The 24,494-nt window shown below is 66.3% G+C and overlaps 2 protein-coding genes across 4 annotated transcripts; one reads left to right on the top strand and one right to left on the bottom strand.

Annotated features, from left to right (window-relative positions):
* The first annotated feature begins 2,538 nt into the window (after positions 1-2,538).
* AGAP2 (ArfGAP with GTPase domain, ankyrin repeat and PH domain 2) lies at positions 2,539-20,614 on the top strand. Of its 3 annotated transcripts, none has more exons than XM_062637109.1 (19): positions 2,539-2,727; positions 8,610-8,668; positions 8,810-8,897; positions 9,647-9,732; positions 9,809-9,950; positions 10,024-10,158; positions 10,914-11,035; positions 11,103-11,252; positions 11,721-11,801; positions 11,880-11,984; positions 13,541-13,682; positions 14,628-14,732; positions 15,585-15,725; positions 15,954-16,013; positions 16,182-16,333; positions 16,407-16,497; positions 17,826-18,048; positions 18,128-18,383; positions 19,532-20,614. In XM_062637109.1, the coding sequence occupies exons 1-19, from the start codon at positions 2,568-2,570 to the stop codon at positions 19,742-19,744; spliced, it is 2,511 nt and encodes an 836-aa protein (XP_062493093.1). In that variant the 5' UTR covers positions 2,539-2,567; the 3' UTR covers positions 19,745-20,614. The 3 variants fall into 3 exon arrangements, with proteins under 3 accessions (XP_062493093.1, XP_062493092.1, XP_062493091.1); XM_062637107.1 differs by lacking the exon at positions 2,539-2,727 and adding an exon at positions 6,502-7,239; XM_062637108.1 differs by lacking the exons at positions 2,539-2,727; positions 15,954-16,013 and adding an exon at positions 6,355-7,239.
* On the bottom strand, positions 20,221-24,389 carry LOC134173276 (glycoprotein-N-acetylgalactosamine 3-beta-galactosyltransferase 1-B-like). The gene is made up of 5 exons (XM_062637110.1): positions 24,349-24,389; positions 23,844-24,006; positions 22,591-23,252; positions 21,655-21,767; positions 20,221-20,577 (listed from the first exon to the last, which is right to left on the bottom strand). The coding sequence occupies exons 1-5, from the start codon at positions 24,364-24,366 to the stop codon at positions 20,547-20,549; spliced, it is 987 nt and encodes a 328-aa protein (XP_062493094.1). The 5' UTR covers positions 24,367-24,389; the 3' UTR covers positions 20,221-20,546.
* Between the last annotated feature and the right edge of the window lie 105 nt (positions 24,390-24,494).

Genomic DNA, 24,494 nt, shown 5'->3' on the forward strand with positions numbered 1-24,494 from the left:
CATCCATCCATCCATCCATCATCCATGCATGCACCCATGATCCATCCATTCCTCATCTCCATCCCACACCCCATCCCATCCCTCACTGTTGTGTCTATGCCCCTCATGTCCTCTTTCCGTGGACCCTCTTTCCCCCATCCATGCTCCATGATGGTGGCATGACGCCATGGGGAAAGGGAGGATGGAGCTGGAGTTGTGTGGGTACACAGTGGGGACAGGGGGATGAAGGTTTGAGGGACATTGGGGAATGTGGAGAGCCAGGGGGATATGAGCTGGGGTCCAGGGGATGTGGGACCAGGGAGATGAAGCGGGTGGGGCCGTGGGGACACCACCACGGGTGGGGATGGGGACGGGGCCACCACCGTGGCCATGTCTGGGCCACCCTGACCTGCGGGGCCCCGGGGAGCCCAAGGAGGGGACGGTGCTGGGTGCTGGATGCCGCTCAACCCCCTGAGCTCGAGCCATGCTGGGACCATGTGGGAGGGGGATACTGACCACGCCCCCGAGGGCCCACCCCACGTCCCTTTGGCCATTCCCCCCCACCCCAGGCATCCCTTGTCACCGCCTCCTTCCCCTGGAGCATCCCGAATGTCCCTCCATGACCACGACCTGGGTCCCCGCAGTAGCCAGGTCCCAGGTGCCCACGTGACTGTGCCCCGGCTCCCCCCACTTGTCCCCATGTCCCCCCACACTGGGGCACCTTCCCCACATCCCAGCCCTGCTGTCCCCAGTCCCTCAAGCCACCGGCTCCACCCTGGGCCTGGTGCCACCCTCTAGGGCCTGGCTGGGGACACGGTGCCTGGTGGGTGCCCCATGGCGTGGGCACACGTGGGTCACCTCCTGCTGACCCCCATAGACCACCTTTACCAGGTCCTGGTGCCTGCACGTGTTCCTAGCATGTCCCTGTGGCTGCACCCATGTCCCCAGCGTGCACATGCACCTGCACACGTGTCCTTAGCATGTCAGTACCACTGCAAACATGTCCCTGTGGCTCCACAAGTGTCCCTTGTATGTCCCTGGACCTGCCCCAGACTCCATGGGAGCACATGGGTGCATCCACTGCACATGCCTGTCCCTGGCGTGTACCTGGCATATCGCTGGTGTGTCCCTAGCATGTCCCTGGTATGTCCCTGGCGTGTCCCTGCTGTGTCCCTGGCGTGTCCCTGGCATGTCCATGGTGTGTCCCTAGCGTGTCCCTGGTATGTCCCTGGCGTGTCCATGGCGTGTCCCTGGTGTGTCCCTGGCGTGTCCCTGGCATTTCCATGGCGTGTCCCTGGTGTGTCCATGGCGTGTCCCTGGTATGTCCATGGCGTGTCCATGGCGTGTCCCTGGCGTATCCATGGTGTGTCCCTAGCGTGTCCCTGGTATGTCCATGGCGTGTCCCTGCTGTGTCCCTGGCGTGTCCCTGGCGTGTCCATGGTGTGTCCATGGCGTGTCCCTGCTGTGTCCCAGGCGTGTCCCTGGCGTGTCCATGGTGTGTCCATGGCGTGTCCCTGGGGTGTCCCTGGGGTGTCCCTGGTGTGTCCCTGGTGTATCCATGGCGTGTCCCTGGCATGTCCATGGCGTGTCCATGGCCTGTCCCTGGTGCGTCCATGGTGTGTCCATGGCGTGTCCCTGGGGTGTCCCTGGCGTGTCCCTGGTGTGTCCCTGGTGTGTCCCTGGTGTGTCCATGGCGTGTCCCTGGCATGTCCATGGCGTGTCCCTGGGGTGTCCCTGGCGTGTCCATGGCCTGTCCCTGGTGCGTCCATGGTGTGTCCCTGGTGTGTCCCTAGCGTGTCCCTGGTATGTCCATGGCGTGTCCCTGCTGTGTCCCTGGCGTGTCCCTGGCGTGTCCATGGTGTGTCCATGGCGTGTCCCTGCTGTGTCCCTGGCGTGTCCCTGGCGTGTCCATGGTGTGTCCATGGCGTGTCCCTGGGGTGTCCCTGGGGTGTCCCTGGCGTGTCCCTGGTGTGTCCATGGCGTGTCCCTGGCATGTCCATGGCGTGTCCCTGGGGTGTCCCTGGCGTGTCCATGGCCTGTCCCTGGTGCGTCCATGGTGTGTCCATGGTGTGTCCCTGGCGTGTCCCTGGTGCGTCCATGGTGTGTCCCTGGTGTGTCCCTGGCGTGTCCCTGGCGTGTCCATGGTGTGTCCACGCTGTGTCCCTGGTTATGTCCCCGCTGTGTCCCCTCTGTGTCCCTGGTTATGTCCCTGGTTATGTCCCCGCTGTGTCCCCGCTGTGTCCCCGCTGTGTCCCTGGTTATGTCCCCGCTGTGTCCCCGCTGTGTCCCTGGTTATGTCCCCGCTGTGTCCCTGTTTATGTCCCTGGTTATGTCCCTGTTGTGTCCCCGCTGTGTCCCCGCTGTGTCCCCTCTGTGTCCCTGGTTATGTCCCTGGTTATGTCCCTGTTGTGTCCCCGCTGTGTCCCATGTGGAGCCGGCTCCTCGCGCGTCCCCACGCGTGCCGCGGGCGGCGCTGGGCCGGGCCGGGCCGTGGCGTGTCCGGGCTCGTTGCAGGCGCCGCGTCCCGCAGGAAGCGCGGGGCCGGATGCGCGGGGCCGGGCCGGGGCCGCCGCAGCCCCGCGGGTGCCATGAGCGGGGCGCGGGGCCGGGCGCTCGCCGCCATCCGCGCCGAGGTGCGGCGGCACGAGGAGGCCAAGCGGAGCCTCAACGCGCTCGTGGCGCTCGTGGAGGCCGTGACCGAGCCCCGGCTGCGGCGGGCGCTGGCGGCGGCCGCGCGCGACCTCCGAGGTGCCGGGACACGGGGGAACAGCGGGGGCGAGGGAGGGAGGGATGGGGGGACAGAGGATGGAGAGACCAGGGGGATGGACGGGGGGATGGACATGGGGATGGACATGGGGGTGGACATGGGGATGGACATGGGGATGGGCACAGGGACGTGGGGATGGGCATGGGGATGGACATGGGGATGCGGATGGACACAGGGACATGGACAGAGGGACATGGGGATGGACATGGGGAGGGACATGGGGATGGACATGGGGATGGACAGGGGGATAGACAGGGGGATGGACAGGGGGATGGACAGGGGGATGGACGGGGAATGGACATGGGGGTGGACAGGGGGATAGACAGGGGGACGATGGATGGGTGGATGTGTGTATGGACAGGTGGACGGACAGAGGGGTGGAAGGATGGATGGAGGGACACATGGGTGCACAGACAGATGGACAGGGGGATGGACTGATGGATGGACAGGGGGTGGATGAAGTGATGATGGGTACATGTGTGAGTGAACACAGGAGGGATGGGCAGGAGGTGGATAGATGGATGTTGGGATGGATGGATGGATGGATGGATGGACGGATGGACTGATGGATGTACAGGGGGATAGACAGAGGGATGAACAGTGGGATGATGGATGTGTGAATGGACAGGGGGGTAGATGGCCAGATGGATGGAGGGAGACATGGATGGATGGAGGGATGGATGGATGGATGGATGGATGGATGGATGGATGGATGGATGGAGAGAGGGAGGGATGGATGGATGGATGGATGGAGGGATGGATCGAGGGACAAAGGATGTGTGGATGAACAGATGGATGGACAGCAGGGTGGATGGACAGAGGGATGGACAGTGGATAACAGAGGGATGAGTGTTGGGACAGACAGAAGGATGGATGGAGGCATGGACGGAGGGGGGATGGATGGTTGGATGGATGGATGGATGGATGGACGGACAGATGGATAGAACAGGCAGGTGGACGGGTGGCTGAGGGGAGGAATAGAGGGAGGGAGGGAGGGATGAGTTGCGGGATGGATGGAGGGATGGACAGAGGGATGGGGGGATGAATGCATGCACAGAGAGATGGGGGCTGGTGAGATGGGCAGATGGAGGGCTGGGGGGGCTGGCAGTTTGATGGTTGGATGGACAGAAGGACAGAGGGATGGATGATGCTGGGTGGGCAGGAGGATGGTGGCTGGATGATGGGCAGCTGGACAGCTCATGACACTGGTCCTCCCTGCCCCACACCAAACCCTGGGCAGGTATCCGTGCACACAGGGGGGTCCCTGTGACCCCCAACTCCCCTCAGGGCCCTCACAAACTGTGGGGTCCTGGTTCCCTCCCTTGACGCTGCCCAGGGCTGGGGATCCCCAGTACCCCCCAGGACCCACTTGGGGACATGTTGAAGGGGTCAGAGCTGGGGAGAGTGGGTTTGGGGGTCCCCAGCCCCTCCCCTGCCTCCTCCTGCTGCCGCCTTTGCTGGTTTCCGGTGCCTCAGTCCGGGGCTGCGGTCGGTGACGTTGGGGCTGTTTCCTCAACTCGGGGGGGGGGCCCAGCACCCGAGGGGGGGATGTGGGGAGGGCCCTGATTCTGGAGGGCCCCATGGAGGTGCTATGGGTGGGGGGATGCTCTCCCATCCCATGGTCCCCATTGGTGGGTGTCCAATGGGATGGTGTCCCCAGGGACTTGGGTGCTGGTTCCACCCCCAACACACCACACATCTGTGTGCCCCCATCCCCGTGTCCCCCAGTTCTTGTGCCCCCCCATCCTTGTGCCCCCCCCTCCGCATCCCTGTGTCCCCCCTCCGCATCCCTGCAAGCCCCCCCCGTGTGCTGGCATCTCCCCAGCACTGTTGCCATGGCGACAAGAAGCAGGGGGATGCCTCGTTGCTAAGCACCCAGAAAGTGGTACCCACGGATAGGGGGGCACAGGGACCCCCCCACCCCAGCACCCCCACCCCAGGGCCCAGCTCTCACCCATTGTGCGTGCTTCTGACCTCCCCCTCAGCCCCAACGGGGCAGCAGGGCATCAATAGGGGCAGCAGGACCTGGGGATGTCGATGGGGATGTGACTGGTTTGGGGGGGGGGGGTGGTGGTGTCAGACTCGCCGTGACGCCCCCATAGTTGGGGGGAGACACACAAGAGCCACCCATGGGTGATGGGGGGACACCCAGCCTGTCTCCTGAAGACTGCAGGGGGGCACTGGGAGGGACTGGGATGGACTGGGAATGGGAGGGGGGCAACACTGGCACTATGGGGGGGGCTGTGAGGGGATCACGTGTCACCCCCCTAGTGACAGGGAGGGACAAGGAGGGGGATCAAGGAGTGCCCCCCCTCATCCATCCATCCCGGTGGTGCCGTGGGCGCGTTGCTGGGGCGACGCTCCCGGTTCTGTCACGAGCAGCGGGAATGTGGCAGTAACAAGGGGGGAGGGAAGGCAGCGGGGGGGGGGGGAGCGACCCCCGAAACCCAGCACCCCCGGGGGGGGGGACATAGACCGGGATGGGGGGGGAACCGCTGGGGACCGCCCGTAGGGCTCCATCCCTGGCCCCGCCGCTGCCACGGCAACGGGATAACGGGATGCGGGAGTGGGGAGAGGGAGGTTGATGCTAAAAACATGACGGGAAAAGGGAGGCTGCGGCCGGGATCGTGTTGTGGGGACCCCCACGGGACCCCCCAAACAGGGACCCCACAACACCTCCATAGTCCCCCCATAACCCCCCATAATCGCTCCATAGCCCCCCCCCATAATCGCACCACAACCCCCTATAGCCCCCCCATACCTCCCCATCACCCCCCCACACACACCTCCCATAACCCCCCGTGCCCCTCGATGCCCCCTCTCCCCCCCCACCCCCATCCCAACAGACTCCCCCCACCCTATAACTCCCCCCCCCCCCGGACCCCCACATCCGCCCCCATGCTTGGGGGGGGCCCCCCCACGGTGCCCCCGGGTCTTTAACCCGGGGAGAGGGTTGCTCGCTCCGGGAGGGGTTTGCTCTGTTGGGGGGGGGGTTGTTATGGGGGGGGTTTGTTCGGTGGGGGGGGGCGGTGTCGGTTCCAACCCCTCCGGGGGCGGGCGAGGAGCGGGGAAAGGCTTCGGGGAGGCAGGGCCGGGGGTGGGGACGGCGCCGAGCATCCTCCAGCGAACCGGGAACACCGGGAACGGGGGGGGGGACGCGGATACACAGCGACGGGGACAGGGACAGCGAGGGGGGGGCTTCGCCGCCTGCCCGGGCCGGGGGGGGTGTCCCTGCCCGCACCCATGAGCAGGACCAGCGGCCTCCAGCGCCGCACAACCTTCCTCATCTCCCTCACCCTCGTCAAGCTCGAGTCGGTGGCGGCAGCGCCGGGAGAACCGGAGCCGGCGGCGGCGGCGGCGGCGGCGGGGGGGGGCAGCGATGGGTCCCCCCGCCCCGGGGGGAGGCCGGTTGATGCCGCCCGCCCCGAGGATCCCGGTGGCGGCGGCAGAACGAAGCGGCCCGAGCGGCTCTTCCAGCGCCAGGACGCTCTTTGGATAAGTACAACCGGCCCCCCCGACGCTGCGGCCCCCCCCGGCAGCCCCCGCACCCCCAGCCCGGGCCCGGTGCCCACCACCGAGGCCTCGGCCCCCCCTCCCCGCCCCGCCGCCGCCTCCCGCCGGCCCCGTTCTCCCACCTCCACCCCCCCCGTTGTACCCCCAAAACCGGACCCGACCCTGCTGCCCCCCCCTCCGGTTGTACCCCCCAAACCCGACCCGGCGTCTCTTCCCCCCCCCCCAACCCCCGCTTGTCCCTCCCAAACCGGACCCGACTGCGCTCCCGCCGCCCCCCGCCGTACCCCCAAAACCCCCCGCGGCCTCCCTGCCCCCTGCTGTACCCCCAAAACCAGACCTCACCCCGCGAGGGGGGTCCAAGGGCACCTTGGAGGCCACAGGGGAGCGGGGGCGGCCCCCCCCCGCCCTGGCGACCCCGCGGCCCCCGCTGCTGGCCCAGGCAACGTGGGGGTGCCCCGAGGTGACCCCGGAGCTGGCCAAACCCCCCCCGCACCCCGTGTCCTCCCCGCACCCCTCGGCCGGGCCCCGCCGGCTCCGCTTGACCGGGACGAAGCCGTTCAAAGTGGCGACCCCCGGGGAGCCTCTGAAGGCGACCAAAGGGCCCCTGAAGGCGACCGCGAGCGGGGCCGGGGGCAGCCGCCTCTCGTGGCCCGAGGGCGAGGGCAAGGGGCGGCCCAAAGCCGCGGGGGGCAAAGCGGGACCTGAGGCGGGGCCGCGGCCGCCGGGACGGGGTCGCTTCTCCCCGCACAAAGGCAAAAGCAAGACCCTGGATTACAGCGACCTGCCCCCGGTAGCGGGGGGGCTGACTCCGGTCCCGGCTCCCGCTGCGGCCCCCGGTGCCGCCGGTACCGAGACGGGGCTCAAACGGGGGCGTGAAGGCGGCCGAGCCTCCACCCGCGACCGCAAGATGCTCAAGTTCATCAGCGGCATCTTCGCCAAGAGCCCCGCGCCCCCCCCCGCGCCCCCCTGGGCCCCCCCCCGTGAGTACCGGGCGGTCCGGGACGTGCCTCAGTTTCCCCGCGGCCCCCGGTGAGCGCCGTGCGATGGGGAGGGGTGTGCGGATCCCATGGGCCGGACCTGCCGTGGGCTGTGGGGCAGCACCTTGGTGTCCCTGTGGGGCTGGGGGAGCTGGGTGGGGTGGGAACGGGTGCAATGGGGCTGAGGAGGGGTTGTGGGGATGGGAGGGGGATTGTACAGGGCTGGGACCCGTCTGCGCCCCATGGCTGAGGGCTGGGGACACAGCAAGTCAAGGCCACCCCTAAGTGGCCTCAGGTGCCATGGGGCCCTTGTGCCTCAGTTTCCCCACTGTGGTGGCTCTGTGGGGCTCAATCCTCATGCGTCCTCCTGTGCTGGCATCCATCCGTCCATCTCCCTGCCATCTGTGACACCTATCGCGTGTCCATCCATCCTCTGCCTGTGTCCGTCTGTCCCCCTGGTGCCATGGGGTGCATGGGGGGACAGGAGCAGGTTGACCCTGCCTGTACCGGGGAAACTGAGGCACAGGAAAGGAAGGCACCTTCTGCCTTTGCCCGGCCTCAGTTTCCCTTCTGATGGCGCCCAGTGACTGGGGGAGGACACAGGGAACATCCTCGTGCGCCGCCGCATGCTTGTGTCACGCTGTGTCCTCGCGCCATGTCCTCGTGCGCGGGGCTGGGTGCATCCTCGTGCCCAGCATGTGCTGATTCCTTGTGCTCCTCGTGTCCCCGTGTCACGCCACGGCCTCGTGCCTCCCATGTCGTCATGTGCGCCGCAGCCGTCACGTCCTCGTGCCCGTCACGTGCAGCACCGTGTCCCGGTGCCCGTCGTGGCCTGAAACCCATTGTGCCCTCGTGCCATGCTTCATCTTGGTGCCATCGTGTCCTGATGCCCGTTGGGTCCTCATGCCACGCTGTGTTTTCTTGCCACACCACATCGTTGTGCCATCGTGTCCTGGTGCCCATCATGTCCTGGTTCTGCGCCCTCTTGCTGTGTTGCCGCTTGGCACCCATCAACATCCTGTGCCAGGCCACGTACTGGTGCCACATTGCATCCTGGTGCCTGTTGTGTCCTCATGGTACGACACATCCTGGTGCCCATTGTGTCCTGGTGCCCATCATCTCCCTGTGCCAGGCCATGTCCTCCTGACACGCTTCACCCCCATTCCCACCCCATTCCCATTCCCATCCCCATCCCGTGCCGGGCTCCATGTCCCCGTCCCCGCACATCACGTCACGTCTCCGCCGCCCCCGGTGCGTTGCCTGGTGACGGCGGGTGCTGCCCACGGCTGCTGCCGGTGCCGCGGCGCGGGTGGGGGGTGGCCTGGCCCAGCCTGGGGCTGGTGGCACCGTCCCACCCTTCTCCTGCCCCACAGAGGCTCTGGTCAACAGCCAGGAATGGACCCTGGGTCGCTCCATCCCTGAGATCCGCTTGGTGGGTACCATGTCCCCATGCCCCTGTCCCCATGTCCCTGTGTCTCTGTGTCCCCATGCTCCTGTCCCCATGTCCCTGTCCCCGTGTCCCTGTGTCCCTGTCCCCATGAGCACCCTGACACCTCCTCTGCTCTGTCCCCAGGGTGTCCTGGGCAGCAGCAGGAGTGGGAAGTCGGCACTTGTCCATCGCTTCCTCACCGGCTCCTATGTGGGCCTGGAGCCCACCGAGAGTGAGTGGCCGTGGGGATGGACATGGCCATGGGGATGGACATGGCCATGGGGGTGGACATGGCCATGGGGGTGGACACAGCAATGGCTGTGGTGCTGGACATGGCTGTGAGGATGGACATGGCCATGGGGATGGACATGGTCCTAGTAGAGCTGAGCATGATCATGAGCTTGAGCTTGGCCATGGGATGTACAAGGCCGTAGGGATGGACTACGATCATGGATCTGAGCATGGTCACAGGGTTGGGCATGACCATGGCCTGAGCTTAGTCCATGACTATGGGATGGACAAGGCTATGGTTCTGAGTATGGACAAGAGGACAGTCAAGGCCATACTGTTGGGCATGGCAATGGGGTACTCAAGGCCATGGAGTGCTTAAGGCTATGAAGTGCTCCAACCCGTGGAGTGCTCATGGCCATTGAGTTGCTCAAGGCTGTGGGGTGTTCATGGCTATCGGGTGCTCAGGGCCATGGGGTTCTCCAGCCCATGGGGTATTCAAGGCCATGGAGTGCTCATGGTCACTGGGTGCTCAAGGCCCTGGGGTGCTCATGGCCATCGGGTGCTCATGGCCATGGGCTGCTCATGGCCACAGGGTGCTCATGGCCGTGGGCTGCTCATGGCCATGGGGTGCTCATGGCTGTGGGGTGCTCGTGGCCATGGGGTGCTCATGGCCATGGGGTGCTCCAGCCCATTGGGTCTCAGGCCATGGGTGCAGCTCAGCGTGGGGTCCCTGCTTTCTCCCTGCCTCAGGTGGCCAGTTCAAGCGCGAGGTGACGGTCGATGGCCAGAGCCACCTCCTGCTCATCCGGGAGGAAGGAGGAGCCCCGGACCCAGAGGTGGGTGTGGGCCGGGCCGGGTGGTCCAGCAGCGGGGCTGGGGTCTGACCCCATCTTCGTGTCCCCCCCTCCCCAGTTTGCCAGCTGGGCCGACGCCGTCATCTTCGTGTTCAGCCTGGAGAGCGAAGGCAGCTTCCAGGAGGTGGTGAAGCTCCACGAGCTGCTCGTCACCCACCGGGGCGCCGCTGAGGTGGCCCTGGCGCTGGTGGGCACCCAGGGTGAGCCGGGGGGGGACCCCCATGGGGCCGGCATGGGGAGGGGACAACCCCCCCTCACCGCTGCTCCCCACAGACAAGATCAGCTCCTCCAGCCCACGCGTGGTGGAGGACGCCCGCGCCCGCGCGCTCTGCGGGGACATGAGGCGCTGCCTCTACTACGAGACCTGCGCCACGTACGGCCTCAACGTGGACAGGGTCTTCACTGAGGGTGGGTGCCCTGTGTGCCGGGGGGACGGGGGCGGTGGAGGGAGGTGGGATGGGACCATGGCTGGTGATGGAGGTGGAATGGGGACCATGGCTGCAGTGGAGGTGGGATGGGAGCATGCCTGGTGATGGAGGTGTGATGGGACCATGGCTGGTGATGGAGGTGGAATGGGGACCATGGCTGCAGTGGAGGTGGGATGGGACCATGCCTGGTGATGGAGGTGTGATGGGACCATGGCTGGTGATGGAGGTGGAATGGGGACCATAGTTGCAGTGGAGGTGTGATGGGACCATAGCAGTGATGGAGGTGTGATGGCACCATGGTGGTGATGGAGGTGGGATGGGACCATGGCTGGTGATGGAGGTGTGATGGGACCATGGTGGTGATGGAGGTGGGATGGGACCATGGCTGGTGATGGAGGTGTGATGGGACCATGGCTGGTGATGGAGGTGTGATGGGACCATGGTGGTGATGGAGGTGGGATGGGACCATGGTGGTGATGGAGGTGGGATGGGACCATGGTGGTGTTGGAGGTGGGATGGGACCATGGTGGTGATGAAGGTGGGATGGGACCATGGTGGTGATGGAGGTTTGATGGGACCATGGTGGTGGTGGAGGTGGGATGGGACCATGGTGGTGATTGAGGTGGGATGGGACCATGGTGGTGATGGAGGTGGGATGGGACCATGGCGGTGGCTGGGGTCTCGGTGCCATGTCCCATGTCCCACATCCCACCTGACACGAGGCTCTTGGAGCAGTGGCACAGAAGGTGGTGGCGCTGAGGAAGCAGCAGCAGCTCGTGGCCTCCTGCAAGTCCCTCCCCAGCTCCCCCAGCCACTCAGCTGCCTCCACCCCGCTCGGGGGCTCCCACCCTGGCCAGGTACCCCCCATTACCCACCCCTGGCCATGGGGCTCCCGTGGTGGCTCTGACCCCACTGTGCCCCCAGACCAGCAACGGCCACACCAGCGATTACTCGTCCTCGCTGCCCTCCACCCCCAACGTCACCCACCGGGACCTGCGCAGCGACACCCCCGTGGTCCCCGGCACCCCCAGCTCCCTGCACCGCGGGGCCAAGCGCCGCACCAGCCTCTTCGCCGTGAGTGACCGCGGCAGCAGCGGGGACATTTGGTCCCCTCAGTGTCCCCTTGGGAGGGTGGTGGCAACAAGGGACATATAGCCACCATAGTGTCCTTTTGGCAGGGTGGTGGCACAGGGGAGCACGTGGATCTAGGGTGCCTCACCATGGTGCTCTGGCAGTACAGGAGGCATGTGGCATCCATGGTGTGCCTTTGAATGGGTGGTGGCATCAGGGGACATGTGGCGCCCATATTTTCCCAGCGTGGCACAGGGAGGCATTTGGGTGCCCCAGTGCCACCGGGGGTGGGTGCCCTGGCCTTATGTGTCCAATTCCCCTGTCCCCATCCTCTGTCCCTGTTCCTGTCCCGGTCCCCGTTCTCTGTCCCTGTCCTTGTCCCATCCCCATCCCTCTCCTTGTACCTGTTCTGTCTCCTGTCCCTGTCCCCATCCCCTGTCCCTGTCCCCATCACTACCCCTGTCCCCACAGACGCGCCGCGGCAGCGACTCGGACAAGCGGAGCCTGGAGGGCCCCAGCACCGCCCGCTCGGTGCCGGTGCCCATCAAGCAGGTGGGTTTTGGCCGCGGGGGGAAGCGGCGATGTCCCCCCCCCGGTGCCAGCGCTGCCCCTGTCCCTGTCCCTGCCCAGAGCTTCCTGCTGAAGCGCAGCGGCAACTCCCTCAACAAGGAGTGGAAGAAGAAATATGTGACCCTGAGCAGCAACGGGCTCCTGCTCTACCACCCGAGCGTGAATGTGAGTGCCCGCGGCCACAGCGCCCGCCCCGGGCCCCTGCGGGACCACTGCCACCTCCCCTGTCCCACACAGGACCCGCATTCACCTCCCCTGTCCCATACAGGACCCGGTGTCACCTCTCCTGTCCCATACAGGACCCGCTGTCACCACTCCTGTCCCATACAGGACCCGGTGTCACCACTCCTGTCCCATACAGGACCCGGTGTCACCTCCCCTGTCCCATACAGGACCCGGTGTCACCTCTCCTGTCCCATACAGGACCCGCTGTCACCACTCCTGTCCCATACAGGACCCGCATTCACCTCTCCTGTCCCATACAGGACCCGCTGTCACCTCCCCTGTCCCATACAGGACCCGCTGTCACCTCTCCTGTCCCATACAGGACCCGCTGTCACCTCCCTTGTCCCATACAGGACCCGCTGTCACCTCCCCTGTCCCATACAGGACCCGCTGTCACCTCTCCTGTCCCATACAGGACCCGGTGTCACCTCTCCTGTCCCATACAGGACCCGCTGTCACCTCTCCTGTCCCATACAGGACCCGCTGTCACCTCTCCTGTCCCATACAGGACCCGGTGTCACCTCTCCTGTCCCATACAGGACCCGCTGTCACCTCCTCTCCCATACAGGACCCGCTGTCACCTCCTCTCCCATACAGGACCCAGTGTCACCTCCCCTGTCCCATACAGGACCCGCTGTCACCTCTCCTGTCCCATACAGGACCCGGTGTCACCTCCCTTGTCCCATACAGGACCCGGTGTCACCTCTCCTGTCCCATACAGGACCCGGTGTCACCTCTCCTGTCCCATACAGGACCCGCTGTCACCTCTCCTGTCCCATACAGGACGCGGTGTCACCTCTCCTGTCCCATACAGGACCCGCTGTCACCTCCCTTGTCCCATACAGGACCCGCTGTCACCTCCCCTGTCCCATACAGGACCCGGTGTCACCTCTCCTGTCCCATACAGGACCCGGTGTCACCTCCCCTGTCCCATACAGGACCCGGTGTCACCTCTCCTGTCCCATACAGGACCCGGTGTCACCTCTCCTGTCCCATACAGGACCCGGTGTCACCTCTCCTGTCCCATACAGGACCCGGTGTCACCTCTCCTGTCCCATACAGGACCTGCTGTCACCTCTCCTGTCCCATACAGGACCCGCTGTCACCTCTCATGTCCCATACAGGACCCGGTGTCACCCCTCCTCTCCCATACAGGACCCGGTGTCACCTCTCCTGTCCCATACAGGACCCGGTGTCACCTCCCCTGTCCCATACAGGACCCGGTGTCACCTCTCCTGTCCCATACAGGACCCGGTGTCACCTCCCCTGTCCCATACAGGACCCGGTGTCACCTCCCCTGTCCCATACAGGACCCGGTGTCACCTCCCCTGTCCCATACAGGACCCGGTGTCACCTCTCCTGTCCCATACAGGACCCGGTGTCACCTCCCCTGTCCCATACAGGACCCGGTGTCACCTCTCCTGTCCCATACAGGACCCGGTGTCACCTCCCCTGTCCCATACAGGACCCGGTGTCACCTCCCCTGTCCCATACAGGATTACCTGCACAGCACCCATGGGAAGGAGATGGATTTGCTCCGCACCACGGTCAAGGTCCCGGGGAAGCGCCCCCCCCGCGCGATCTCCGCCTGCGGCCCCGCCCCCAGCGCCAACGGGCTCCTGCGAGACGAGGGGGGGGGTGAGTGCGGGGGGAGCCCAGGGACCGGGGGGGATTCAGTAGCAATGGGGGTGCTGGTGGCAATGGGGGTTCAGCAGCAATGGGGGTGCTGGTGGCAATGGGGGCTCAGCAGCAATGGGGGTGCTGGTGGCAATGGGGGTTCAGCACTGAGGGTGCTGGTGGCAATGGGGGTTCAGCAGCAATGGGGGTGCTGGTGGCAATGGGGGTTCAGCAGGAGCTGGGGTTGCTGGTGGCAATGGGGCTTCAGCAGCACTTAGGGTGTTGGTGGCAATGGGGGTTCAGCAGCACTGAGAGTGCTGGTGGCAATGGAGGCTCAGCAGCAATGGGGGTGCTGGTGGCAATGGGGGTTCAGCAGCACTGAGGGTGCTGGTGGCAATGGGGGCTCAGCAGGAGCTGGGGGTGCTGGTGGCAATGGGGGTTCAGCACTGAGGGTGCTGGTGGCAATGGGGCTTCAGCAGCACTGAGGGTGCTGGTGGCAATGGGAGCTCAGCAGCACTGAGGGTGCTGGTGGCAATGGGGGTTCAGCAGCACTGAGGGTGCTGGTGGCAGTGGGGGTTCAGCAGGAGCTGGGGGTGCTGTTGGCAATGGGTGTTCAGCAGCAATGGGGGTGCTGGTGGCAATGGGGGTTCAGATGGATCTGGGGATGCTGGTGGCAATGGGGGCTCAGCAGCAATGGGGGTGCTGGTGGCAATGGGGGCTCAGCAGCAATGGGGGTGCTGGTGGCAATGGGGGCTCAGCAGCAATGGGGGTGCTGGTGGCAATGGGGGTTCAGCAGCAATGGGGGTGCTGATGGCAATGGGGGTTCAGCAGCAATGGGGGTGCTGGTGGCAATGGGGTTCAGCAGCACTGAGTGTGCTGGTGGCAATGGGGGCTCAGCAGCAATGGGGGTGCTGGTGGCAATGGGGTGGTCCTGCAGGACCGGGGGTCACTGGTGCCCCCCCCCAGCCGTGGGGCTCAGCCTCCCCCCTGAGCCAGGGCTGAAGGTCCCGGGTAAGGGCGAGCGGTCCCTGCAGCGCTGTGCCTCCGCCTCCAGCGCCAGAGTCAGCTCCGGTGAGTGACAGTGACAGCTCCTGCCCCCTCCTGCCCCCTCCTGCCCCCTCCTGCCCCCTCCTGCCCCTTGTTCCCCCTCCTGCCCCCTCCTGTCCCCTCGTGCCCCCTCCTGCCCCCTCCTGCCCCCTCCTGCCCCCTCCTGCCCCTTGTGCCCCCTCCTGCCCCCTCCTGTCCCCTCCTGTCCCCTCGTGCCCCCTCCTGCCCCCTCCTGCCCCCTCCTGCCCCTTGCACCCCCTCCTGCCCCCTTGCACCCCCTCCTGCCCCCTTGCACCCCCTCCTGCCCCCGTGTACTACCTCCTGTCCCAATGGACCCAGCCACCACCCCAGGATAGAACCAGGGGCCCCGTGTCCCTTCCTGCTGTCCCCTTGTCCCATCCCATGTTGGTTCCTGTGGACCTGGTAAACCCTGAGACCCGGTAGCCCTTGGTGGCCCTGGTGATCTCGGACTCCATGGTGAATGTGGTGGCTTTGGTTAGCTCAGCAACCCCAGCGGGTTTGGTGACCCTGGTGGTTCCAGGGGTCCTGGTGCTGCTGGTGAAAAGCCCGGTGGCTCTTTTGCACCTGGGTCACCCTCTGATGGCCCTGTTGACCCCAGTGACTCCGGTGGGTTTGGTGACCCTGGTGGCTCTGCTGGCCCCAGTGATAGTTGTGAACCTGGTGACCATGGAGAACCCAGTGGTTCTGGTGGACCTGGCCACCCTGGTGGCTTCAATGGTCACCAACCCTGGTGCGCTTGGTGATTGTGGTGCCTCCTGTGGTCCTGGTGCCCTCGGGTCCCGGTGACCCCCTTGGCCCTGCTGGCCCTGGTGGTCCCGGTGTCCCTGGCACCCATCGGTGTTGGTGTCTCCACAGATGCCCCCTTCGAAGCCATCTCCAGCCCCGGCAGCGCGGGCCGGGAGCCGCCGCCATCGCCGCTCATGGACAGGAAGAAGCACCGGAGGAAGAAGCTGATGACACCGTCCAAGACGGAGGGCTCTGCCGGGCAGGCGGAAGGTGAGGCCATGGCCGTGGGTCCCTCCGGCCCTGGATGCCCACGGACCCATTGCTGCATCCATGGGGACGATGCCCCTGGATGCTCGACCACTGCTGAACCCCACTTGCTCTGTCCCTCCCTGCACCCCTCGCGCTGTCCCCTGTCCCTCTTGGCTTGGCGGTTCTGCTCTGGTGACTCTGTCCCCACCTTTCCTCTCTCTGCCCCCGCTGCTCCGGACCCTCCCACAGCCAAGCGCAAAATGTGGAAGCTAAAAAGCTTTGGTAGTTTAAGAAATCTGTATAAAACAGGTAACGGCTCCTCCTGCCCCCCTGGCTCCCCCTTGCTCCTCCTGCCCTGCTCCATCCTCTGCTGCTGACCTATGGGTGCTGTGGGCGCTGGGGCACCCATAGGGGGTTGGATTCCCCCTGCCCCACCACCCACCGTTGGTTTGGGGCGTTGGGTTTTTGCTCCTGCAGAAGAGGAGAACTTCGAGTTCCTCATCGTGTCCAGCACGGGGCAGACCTGGCACTTCGAGGCGAGCAGCTTCGAGGAGCGTGACGCCTGGGTGCAGGCCATCGAGAGCCAGATCCTGGCTAGCCTCCAGTGCTGCGAGAGCAGCAAGAACAAGGTGGGACTTGGCAGTGGCCACGGGGGGCCACCACGTCACCAGCGCCGCTCATTGTCCCCATGTCCCCCCGCAGGCGCGCATGGACAGCCAGAGTGAGGCCGTGGCCATCCAGGCCATCCGCAATGCCCGTGGCAACTCGTTCTGTGTGGACTGTGGGGCACCCAGTGAGTGTTGGGGTCGCTGGGGATGTGGGGGGACATGGGCAGTCATGGGGGGTCAGAGGTGACACAGTGACACAGGACACCGGGGCTGTGCAGTGTCGCTGCTCTCATGGTGCTGTGTGGAGCCATCGGTCACTTGGTGCCACGTGGCAGAGCCACAGGTTGAGGTGTGCTGTGATGGTGTGATGGACACCCAATGTCCTGGGCACTGTGTGCCACATGATGTCATGCTATGGACCACGTCATGCCATGGGCCATCTAATGCCCTGGGTGAGGAAGCACCATGCGCAACCATGGCCACCCAGTGGGCCAACATGTGCAAGGAAGCATCATGTGCTATGTGTCACCATGGGCCATTTAATGCCCTGGGTGAGGAGCCACAGTGTGCCATGGGATGCCATGGGATGCCATGGGCCATTTTATGCCACCAAGAACCTGGGCAAGGAAGCACCATGGGCCACCAATGCCATGGGTCATGTTATGCCATTGGGTTACCCAAAGGCCTGGTCTAGGAAGCACCATTGCCACATGGCACCATAGGCCACCAATGCCATGGGTCATGTCATGCCATTGGGTTACCCAATGGCCTGGTCTAGGAAGCACCATGTGCAACATGGCACTGTAGGCCACCAATGCCATGGGTCATGTCATGCCATTGGGTTACCCAAAGGCCTGGTCTAGGAAGCACCATTGCCACATGGCACCATGGGCCACCCAATGCCATGGGTCATGTCATGCCATTGGGTTACCCAAAGGCCTGGTCTAGGAAGCACCATTGCCACATGGCACCATGGGCCACCCAATGCCATGGGTCATGTCATGCCATTGGGTTACCCAAAGGCCTGGTCTAGGAAGCACCATTGCCACATGGCACCATGGGCCACCCAATGCCATGGGTCATGTCATGCCATTGGGTTACCCAAAGGCCGGGTCTAGGAAGCACCATTGCCACATGGCACCATGGGCCACCCAATGCCATGGGTCATGTTATGCCATTGGGTTACCCAAAGGCCGGGTCTAGGAAGCACCATTGCCACATGGCACCATGGGCCACCCAATGCCATGGGTCATGTTATGCCATTGGGTTACCCAAAGGCCTGGTCTAGGAAGCACCATTGCCACATGGCACCATGGGCCACCCAATGCCATGGGTCATGTCATGCCATTGGGTTACCCAAAGGCCTGGTCTAGGAAGCACCATTGCCACATGGCACCATGGGCCACCCAATGCCATGGGCCACGCTCCATCAGGTGCCATCAAGACGGGGGGGTTCCCAGGTTGATGCGATGCCCCCATTGCATCACCAACCATCTCCATGCCCCCCCCCCAGACCCAACCTGGGCCAGCCTGAACCTGGGCGCCCTGATCTGCATCGAGTGCTCGGGGATCCACCGCAACCTGGGCACGCACCTCTCACGCGTGCGCTCGCTGGACCTGGACGATTGGCCACGGGAGCTGACCCTCGTGCTGACCTCCATCGGCAACGCCACCGCCAACAGCATCTGGGAGAAGAGCCCGCAGGGCCGCAGCAAACCCACTCCCGAGTCCTCCCGGTGGGTGCTGCCCCCCCCCCCACCCCAGGACCCGGACCCCCCCTCCCCAGCCCGTGACACGCTGTGCCCCTGCCCGCAGGGAGGAGCGGGAGGCCTGGATCCGGGCTAAGTACGAGCAGAAGCTGTTCCTGGCGCCGCTGCCGGAGGCCGAGGGGCCGCTGGGGGAGCAGCTCCTCCGCGCCGTGCAGGACAAGGACCTGGAGCTGGTGCTGCTGCTCCTGGCCCACAGCAAGAAGGAGCAGCTCAACGTCAGCACTGCAGATGGGGACGGGCGCCCGGCGCTGCACGTGGCCTGTGACATGGGGCTGGTGGTCATCACCCAGCTGCTGCTCTGGGTACGTGGGGGCAAGGGGGTGGGATGGGTGGTTATGAGGGCTGGGGGTTGTGGGATGGCCATGGGGGATGTGGGATGTGGGGTGGTCATGGGGACCATGGCATAGTCATGGGCATGGTGTGGCCAGGAGGGATGTGGTGTGGCCAAGGGAGGGGTGTGTGGTGTGGTCATGGGATGGCCATAGGGGATGTGGTGTAGTCATGGGATGGCCATAGGGGATGTGGTGTGGTCATGGGATGGCCATAGGGGATGTGGTGTAGTCATGGGGTGGCCATGGGGATGTGGTGTGGCCATGGGGGTCATGGAGTGGCCATGTAGGACATGGCCATGGGGGATATGGTGGGGCCATGGGGGCTATGCTGTGCCCATGTGGGACGAGGCATGGCCATGGGCACCACGGCTCAGCCACAGAATGCCCCCACACTGCAAACCCCTCGGGATAACCGCAGCCCCAGAGGCCCACCCCCGCATCCCCCATCCCCGTGTACCCCATCCCCACATCCCCCATCCCTGTGTCCCCCATCCCTGTGTCCCCCATCCTCACTTCCCCCATCCCCGCATCCCCGCATCCCCCATCCCCCTGTCCCCCATCCCCACATCCCCCATCCTCACATCCCCCATCCCCACATCCCCCATCCCCACGTCCCCCATCCCCACGTCCCCCATCCCCACGTCCCTCATCCCTGCATCTCCCATCCCCACATCCCCCATCCCCACATCCCCCATCCCCATCCCCATATCCCATATCCCCACATCCCCCATCCCCACATCCCCCATTCCCACGTCGCCCCTCCCCGCATCCCCCATCCCCACATCCCCCATCCCCACGTCCCCCATCCCCACATCCCCCATTCCCGCATCCCCCATCCCCGCATCCCCATCCCCACATCCCCATACCCGCATCCCCCATTCCCGCATCCCCCATCCCCACATCCCCCATTCCCGCATCCCCCATCCCCGCATCCCCCATCCCCACATCCCCCAGCCCCACATCCCCCAGTCCCGCATCCCACTCATCCCCGCATCCCCCAGCCCCACATCCCCCAGCCCCACATCCCCCAGCCCCGCATCCCCCAGCCCCACATCCCCCAGCCCCACATCCCCGATCCCCTCCCGGTGAGCGCGGCCCTGACGCCCGTGTCCCCGCAGCACGGAGCGGACGCGCGGGCCCGGGACGGCCGCGGGCACACGGCGCTGTTCTACGCGCGCCGCGCCGGCAGCCGGGAGTGCGCGGACATCCTGGTGCAGCACGGCTGCCCCGGAGAGGGGCCCGGCGACAGCGCCGACAGCACCGACAGCGCCGGCGGCACCGGCCGCAGGAGCAGCTGCGGGCCCTGCGAGCCGCACACGGCACTGGTGTAGCCACGGCCCCCCCCGCTCCCCGGGCTGCGGGGGCCGCCACCAGCCCCCGGTGCCACCGGCCCCGGTTCGCTGTCCTGGGGCTCTATTTATTACACGGCTCCTGCCGGGAGCTCTCCCGGTCCTGTCCCTCTGCCCGTGCCAGGTCCCAGCACCCAGCGCTGGTGGCACCGTGGTCACCTCCCGGTGTCTCGGTGTGCGGCACCGATGGGGACAGCGCTGGCCGTGTCACACCGCCCGTGTCACCCCATTCACGTCATCCTGCCTACGGCTCCCGGCTGACGTGGGTCCTGTCCCCCCCATCCCACCTCTCCGTGGGTCCTCCACCCCAAGTCCCCTCCCCTGGCACCGGCACCGTGACAGGAGCAGCCCCGACCCCCTTTTCTACAGCCCCTTTTGTACAACCCCCCCCCCCGACTGTGCCCTGAGACCCCCCCCGAACCTGTGACCCCCCCAGCCCCCCTTTTGTCACCGTCCCCTTGGGATCCTCTTTAATTTATTGCTTCGTTTCACCGTTGGGTGGTGCCAGGGGCACCCATGGGCCTGGGGGCCCACCCATGAGCCTGGAGGGGGCCCACCCCTTGGCCCCCACCCCTGGGACCCTCCCATGAATGTAGGGGTGCCCCTCGCTGTGACGCCCCGGCAGCGCCGGTGGGACTGAGCCAGGGCCCCGGGGCTTGGGGGGACCAGGGAGGTCATGGCGTGCCAGGGCATGTCGTGGCGTGTCATGGCATGCTGTGGCGTGCTGTGGCGTGTCATGGCGTGTCATGGCATGCTGTGGCATGCCTTGGCGTGCCGTGGCGTGTCATGGCGTGTACAGCGTTTTCGGGTTGTAACTGTAAGTACGTAACAATGTTGGATTTGGCGCTGTGAGCGCGGCTCCTGCGGCGGCACCGCGGGGGGATCGGGATGGGGAGGGGGGGTCCCGCAATAGGGCTGTGGTTGGGCCGTGCCTTGGGGCTGTGCCGTGGCTTAGGGCTGGAGACCAAGAGGGTTCTGGTGCTAGGGTGTATGGGGGGGCCGGTACCGGTGCCGGAAGGGGTTTGGGGGGTCAGGACCGGTACCGGTGTGGGTCAGTGGGGTCAGGGGGTCAGGCCTGTATCAGTGCTAGAAGGGTTTTTGGGGGGGTCAAGCGGGGTTGGAGGGGGTTCATGCCGGTACCAGGGTGGGTCAGTGGGGGTCAGGCCAGTACCGGTGCCGGGGGGGGTTAGGGGGTCAGGCCGGTACTATTGCCGGAGGGGGCTTCAGGGGGGGTCAGTGGATTCATGCCAGTACCAGTGGAGGGTCAGGGTGTCAGGCTGGTACCGGTGCCTGGGGGGGGGTCAGGGCAGTGCAGGTGCTGGAGGGTTGTCAAGGGGGGTCAGGCGGTCAGGCCGGTACCGGTGCTAGGGGGGGGGCAGGGGGGTCAGGTCGGTACCGGTGCTGGGGTTAGGGGGGTCAGGCCGGTATCGGTGTCGGGGGGGTCAGGGGGGGTCAGGCCGGTGCCGGGGGGGTCAGGCCGGTGCCGGGGGGGTCAGGGGGGTCAGGCCGGTACCGGTGCCGGGGGGGTCAGGCCGGTGCCGGTGCCGGGGGGGGAGGGGGTCAGGCCGGTGCCGGTGCCGGGGAGGGGGCGGGGGGGGTCAGGCCGGTGCCGGGGGGGTCAGAGGGGGTCAGGCCGGTGCCGGTGCCGGGGAGGGGGCGGGGGGGGTCAGGCCGGTACCGGTGCCGGGGGGGTCAGGGGGGGTCAGGCCGGTGCCGGGGGGGTCAGGGGGGGTCAGGCCGGTACCGGTGCCGGGGAGGGGGCGGGGGGGGTCAGGCCGGTGCCGGTGCCGGGGGGGTCAGAGGGGGTCAGGCCGGTGCCGGTGCCGGGGAGGGGGCGGGGGGGGTCAGGCCGGTACCGGTGCCGGGGGGGTCAGGGGGGGTCAGGCCGGTACCGGTGCCGGTATCCGTAGGGCCGCAGCCGGTGGGTCAGGAACTCCAGCGCGTGCATCTGGACCCCGTCCACGTAGTGGAACGAGACCGAGAGGTCGGAGCAGCACGCGGCGGCCTGCAGGGGGCGCCAGAGGGGGCGTGCTCTGAGGGGGCGGGACACGCATGGGGGGGGTGTGTGTGTGTGTGCAGGAGAGTGGGCGTGGTTTGTATGCAAATTACGTAGGCGGAGCTTCGAGTAGGTGAGAAAAGAGAGGCCTGTCCTCTATGCAAATGAAGTGGGAGGGGACTTGGGGGTGCAGAGGGGACTGGGGGTGCAGCGGAGCCTGGGGGGTGCAGCGGGAACCTGGGGGTGCAGAGCGGACTTGAGGGTGCAGAGGAGACTTGGGGGTGCAGAGGGAGCCTTGGGGATGCAGAGGGGACTGGGGGGGTGCAGAGGAGACTTGAGGGTGCAGAGGGGACCTGGGGGGTGCAGTGGGGACCTGGGGGTGCAGAGCGGACTTGAGGGTGCAGAGGAGACTTGGGGGTGCAGAGGGAGCCTTGGGGATGCAGAGGGGACTGGGGGGGTGCAGAGGAGACTTGAGGGTGCAGAGGAGACTTGAGGGTGCAGAGGGAACCTTGCGGGTGCAGAGGGAACCTTGCGGGTGCAGAGGGGACTGGGGGGGTGCAGAGGAGACTTGAGGGTGGAGAGGGAGCCCTGGGGGTGCAGAGGGAGCCTTGCGGGTGCAGAGGGGACTGGGGGGGTGCAGAGGAGACTTGAGGGTGCAGAGGGAGCCCTGGGGGTGCAGAGGGAGCCTTGCGGGTGCAGAGGGGACTGGGGGGGTGCAGAGGAGACTTGAGGGTGCAGAGGGAGCCCTGGGGGTGCAGAGGGGACTGGGGGGGGCTCTGTGCCCCCGCTCTGATCCGCATGGGATGGGTTCGGTTGCCGGGTCCCTACTCACCCACTGCACGGGGTAGTAGGAGTACTGCGGGTAGAAGCGGTCGCGGGGCAGGGGCTGGGTGAGGTGCTGCTCCGGCGGGAAGGGGTGGAAGGTTTCCCGTCCCTGGGAGTCCCGGGAATCCCCCGCGGCCACCCCGAGCTTCTCCAGGCACTGCCCCAGCGCCAGGTCCTCCACGGGGCTGCTGTGGGTGCAGGTCCCAGCGGCGAAGGCGGCTGCGAGGAGCCGCAGGGCCCCTTTGCTGAGCACGTACCCGGCCCCCCCGCTCATGTAGCCCTGGCGCACGAAGGGCTTGAAGCGCTTCCCCAGGTACAGGGGGGCCTCCGGGGAGCGCCCGGCCAGGAGCCAGCGCAGGTTGGCCACCACCACGAAGGTGTCGTCGTCCGCCTTGAGGAACCAATCGGCCTGGTCCAGGTGATGCTCGTGCACGTACTGGAAGGCGCGGATGGTTTTCCAGTAGAGCTGATGCCGACCTTCCCCCACGGGCAGCCCCACGGCCGGGAGGCTCGGCTCTGGCGCTGAGCTCATGAACAGCACCACGTTGCAGTGCCGGGCCCAGGTCGCCTGCACGTGCCTGGCTCTGGTCTCCAGGGTGCTGGGGCTGGTCATGACCCAGCACAGGACACGCACCCGCTCGTACAGCGCCTGTGCCAGGCTGCTGTTCACTGCGGGAGAGAGGGAGCTGGGGCGGGCCATGGACACCTCCGTGCGCTGGATGTGCCGTAGGCACCTCTGAGTGCAGGGATGTCCTGTGGACCCCATCACCGGCCACTGCCCCATCCCGGTCCCCAGCTCTGAGCTCCCACCATATCCAGGACATCCCAAATGCATCACAGGCTCAGAGCTCCCACTGCCAGCCCCAGAGAAACAGGGGTTGGTTTGGGTTGGGAGGGACCTTGAAGCTCCTCCAGCCCCAACCTCTGCCATGGGCAGGGACCCCTTCCACTGGAGCAGGGTGCTCCAAGCCCCTGTGTCCAACCTGGCCTTGAGCACTGCCAGGGATGGGGCAGCCACAGCTTCTCTGGGCACCCTGTGCCAGCGCCTCAGCACCCTCCCAGGGAAGAGCTTCTGCCCCAGAGCTCATCTCAGTCTGCCCTCGGGCAGGGTAAAGCCGTTCCCTTGTCCCTCGGTGCCACCTCCCCGGTGCCACACGGGGACGTCACCGCCACCACCCCGGCTGCGCCCTGCGCCCGTCCCTGCTTCCGGGACCTCGCCCTCCCCCGTTATCTCCCATGGGTCCCCCCCCCCGGTCTCACCTGTGGGAGGGGGGAGGCTGCGCAGGGGGGGAGCACCCTCGGCTCTGGGGGGGCCCTGCAGCCCCCCAAGACCACGCAGGAAGCTGCCCCCCAGCGCCAGCCCCACGGCGAAGCCCAGCAGGAACCAGGGGCCCCGCACGGCCCCACAGCGGCGCCTCGGTGGCTGCAGGGTACAGGGCAGGGATGGACCCCCCCGAGCACCCACAGAAACCCCCCGCCACCAGCTCACTGTCCTGCGGAGACCCCCAAATCCCTCCCCGTGTCCCCTTTGTCTCCCCCAATCCCTCCCTGTCCCCTTACCCGTGCCCCCCTTCCTCCCTTCCCCGGTCCCTCCCCGGTCCCCCCCCAGCCCCCGCGAGTTTTCAGCCCCATTTGAGCACCCCCAGCCCCATGAGTGTTCCCCCCCTCCCCCCCCCATGACCCGTCCCAGCCCAATCTCGTTACAGCCACAACAGGGGCTGTCCCCGGAGCCGCAATGGGGTCACCTGGGGGGTCCCCCCGGTACCTGTCCGGTGCTGCCCATGGCCCTGCCCACGGCTCCACGTGGCTCAGACGCACCCGAACAAGGAACCGGCTCAACGGCTCCAAACGGGGGCGGGGGGAAGAGGTGAGACCGGGGGGGGGTGTGTGTGTGTGTGTGTCAGTGTCAGG

This window comes from Pezoporus occidentalis, unplaced genomic scaffold, assembly GCF_034315485.1.
Source record: "Pezoporus occidentalis ecotype Australia unplaced genomic scaffold, CSIRO_AGI_Poc_V1 ctg500, whole genome shotgun sequence".
NCBI classification, from domain to species: domain Eukaryota; kingdom Metazoa; phylum Chordata; class Aves; order Psittaciformes; family Psittacidae; genus Pezoporus; species Pezoporus occidentalis.

Coding starts and splice junctions, on each gene's coding strand:
- AGAP2 (XM_062637109.1), top strand. CDS start 2,568: ATGAGCGGGGCGCGGGGCCGGGCGCTCGCCGCCATCCGCGCCGAGGTG. Junction 2,728..8,609: donor GGCCGCGCGCGACCTCCGAG/GTGCCGGGACAC, acceptor CCTGCCCCACAG/AGGCTCTGGTCAACAGCCAG. Junction 16,014..16,181: donor AAGAAATCTGTATAAAACAG/GTAACGGCTCCT, acceptor TTGCTCCTGCAG/AAGAGGAGAACTTCGAGTTC.
- LOC134173276 (XM_062637110.1), bottom strand. Junction 23,253..23,843: donor CAGCCTCCCCCCTCCCACAG/GTGAGACCGGGG, acceptor TCTCTCCCGCAG/TGAACAGCAGCCTGGCACAG. Junction 20,578..21,654: donor CCCTACGGATACCGGCACCG/GTACCGGCCTGA, acceptor ACGTACTTACAG/TTACAACCCGAAAACGCTGT.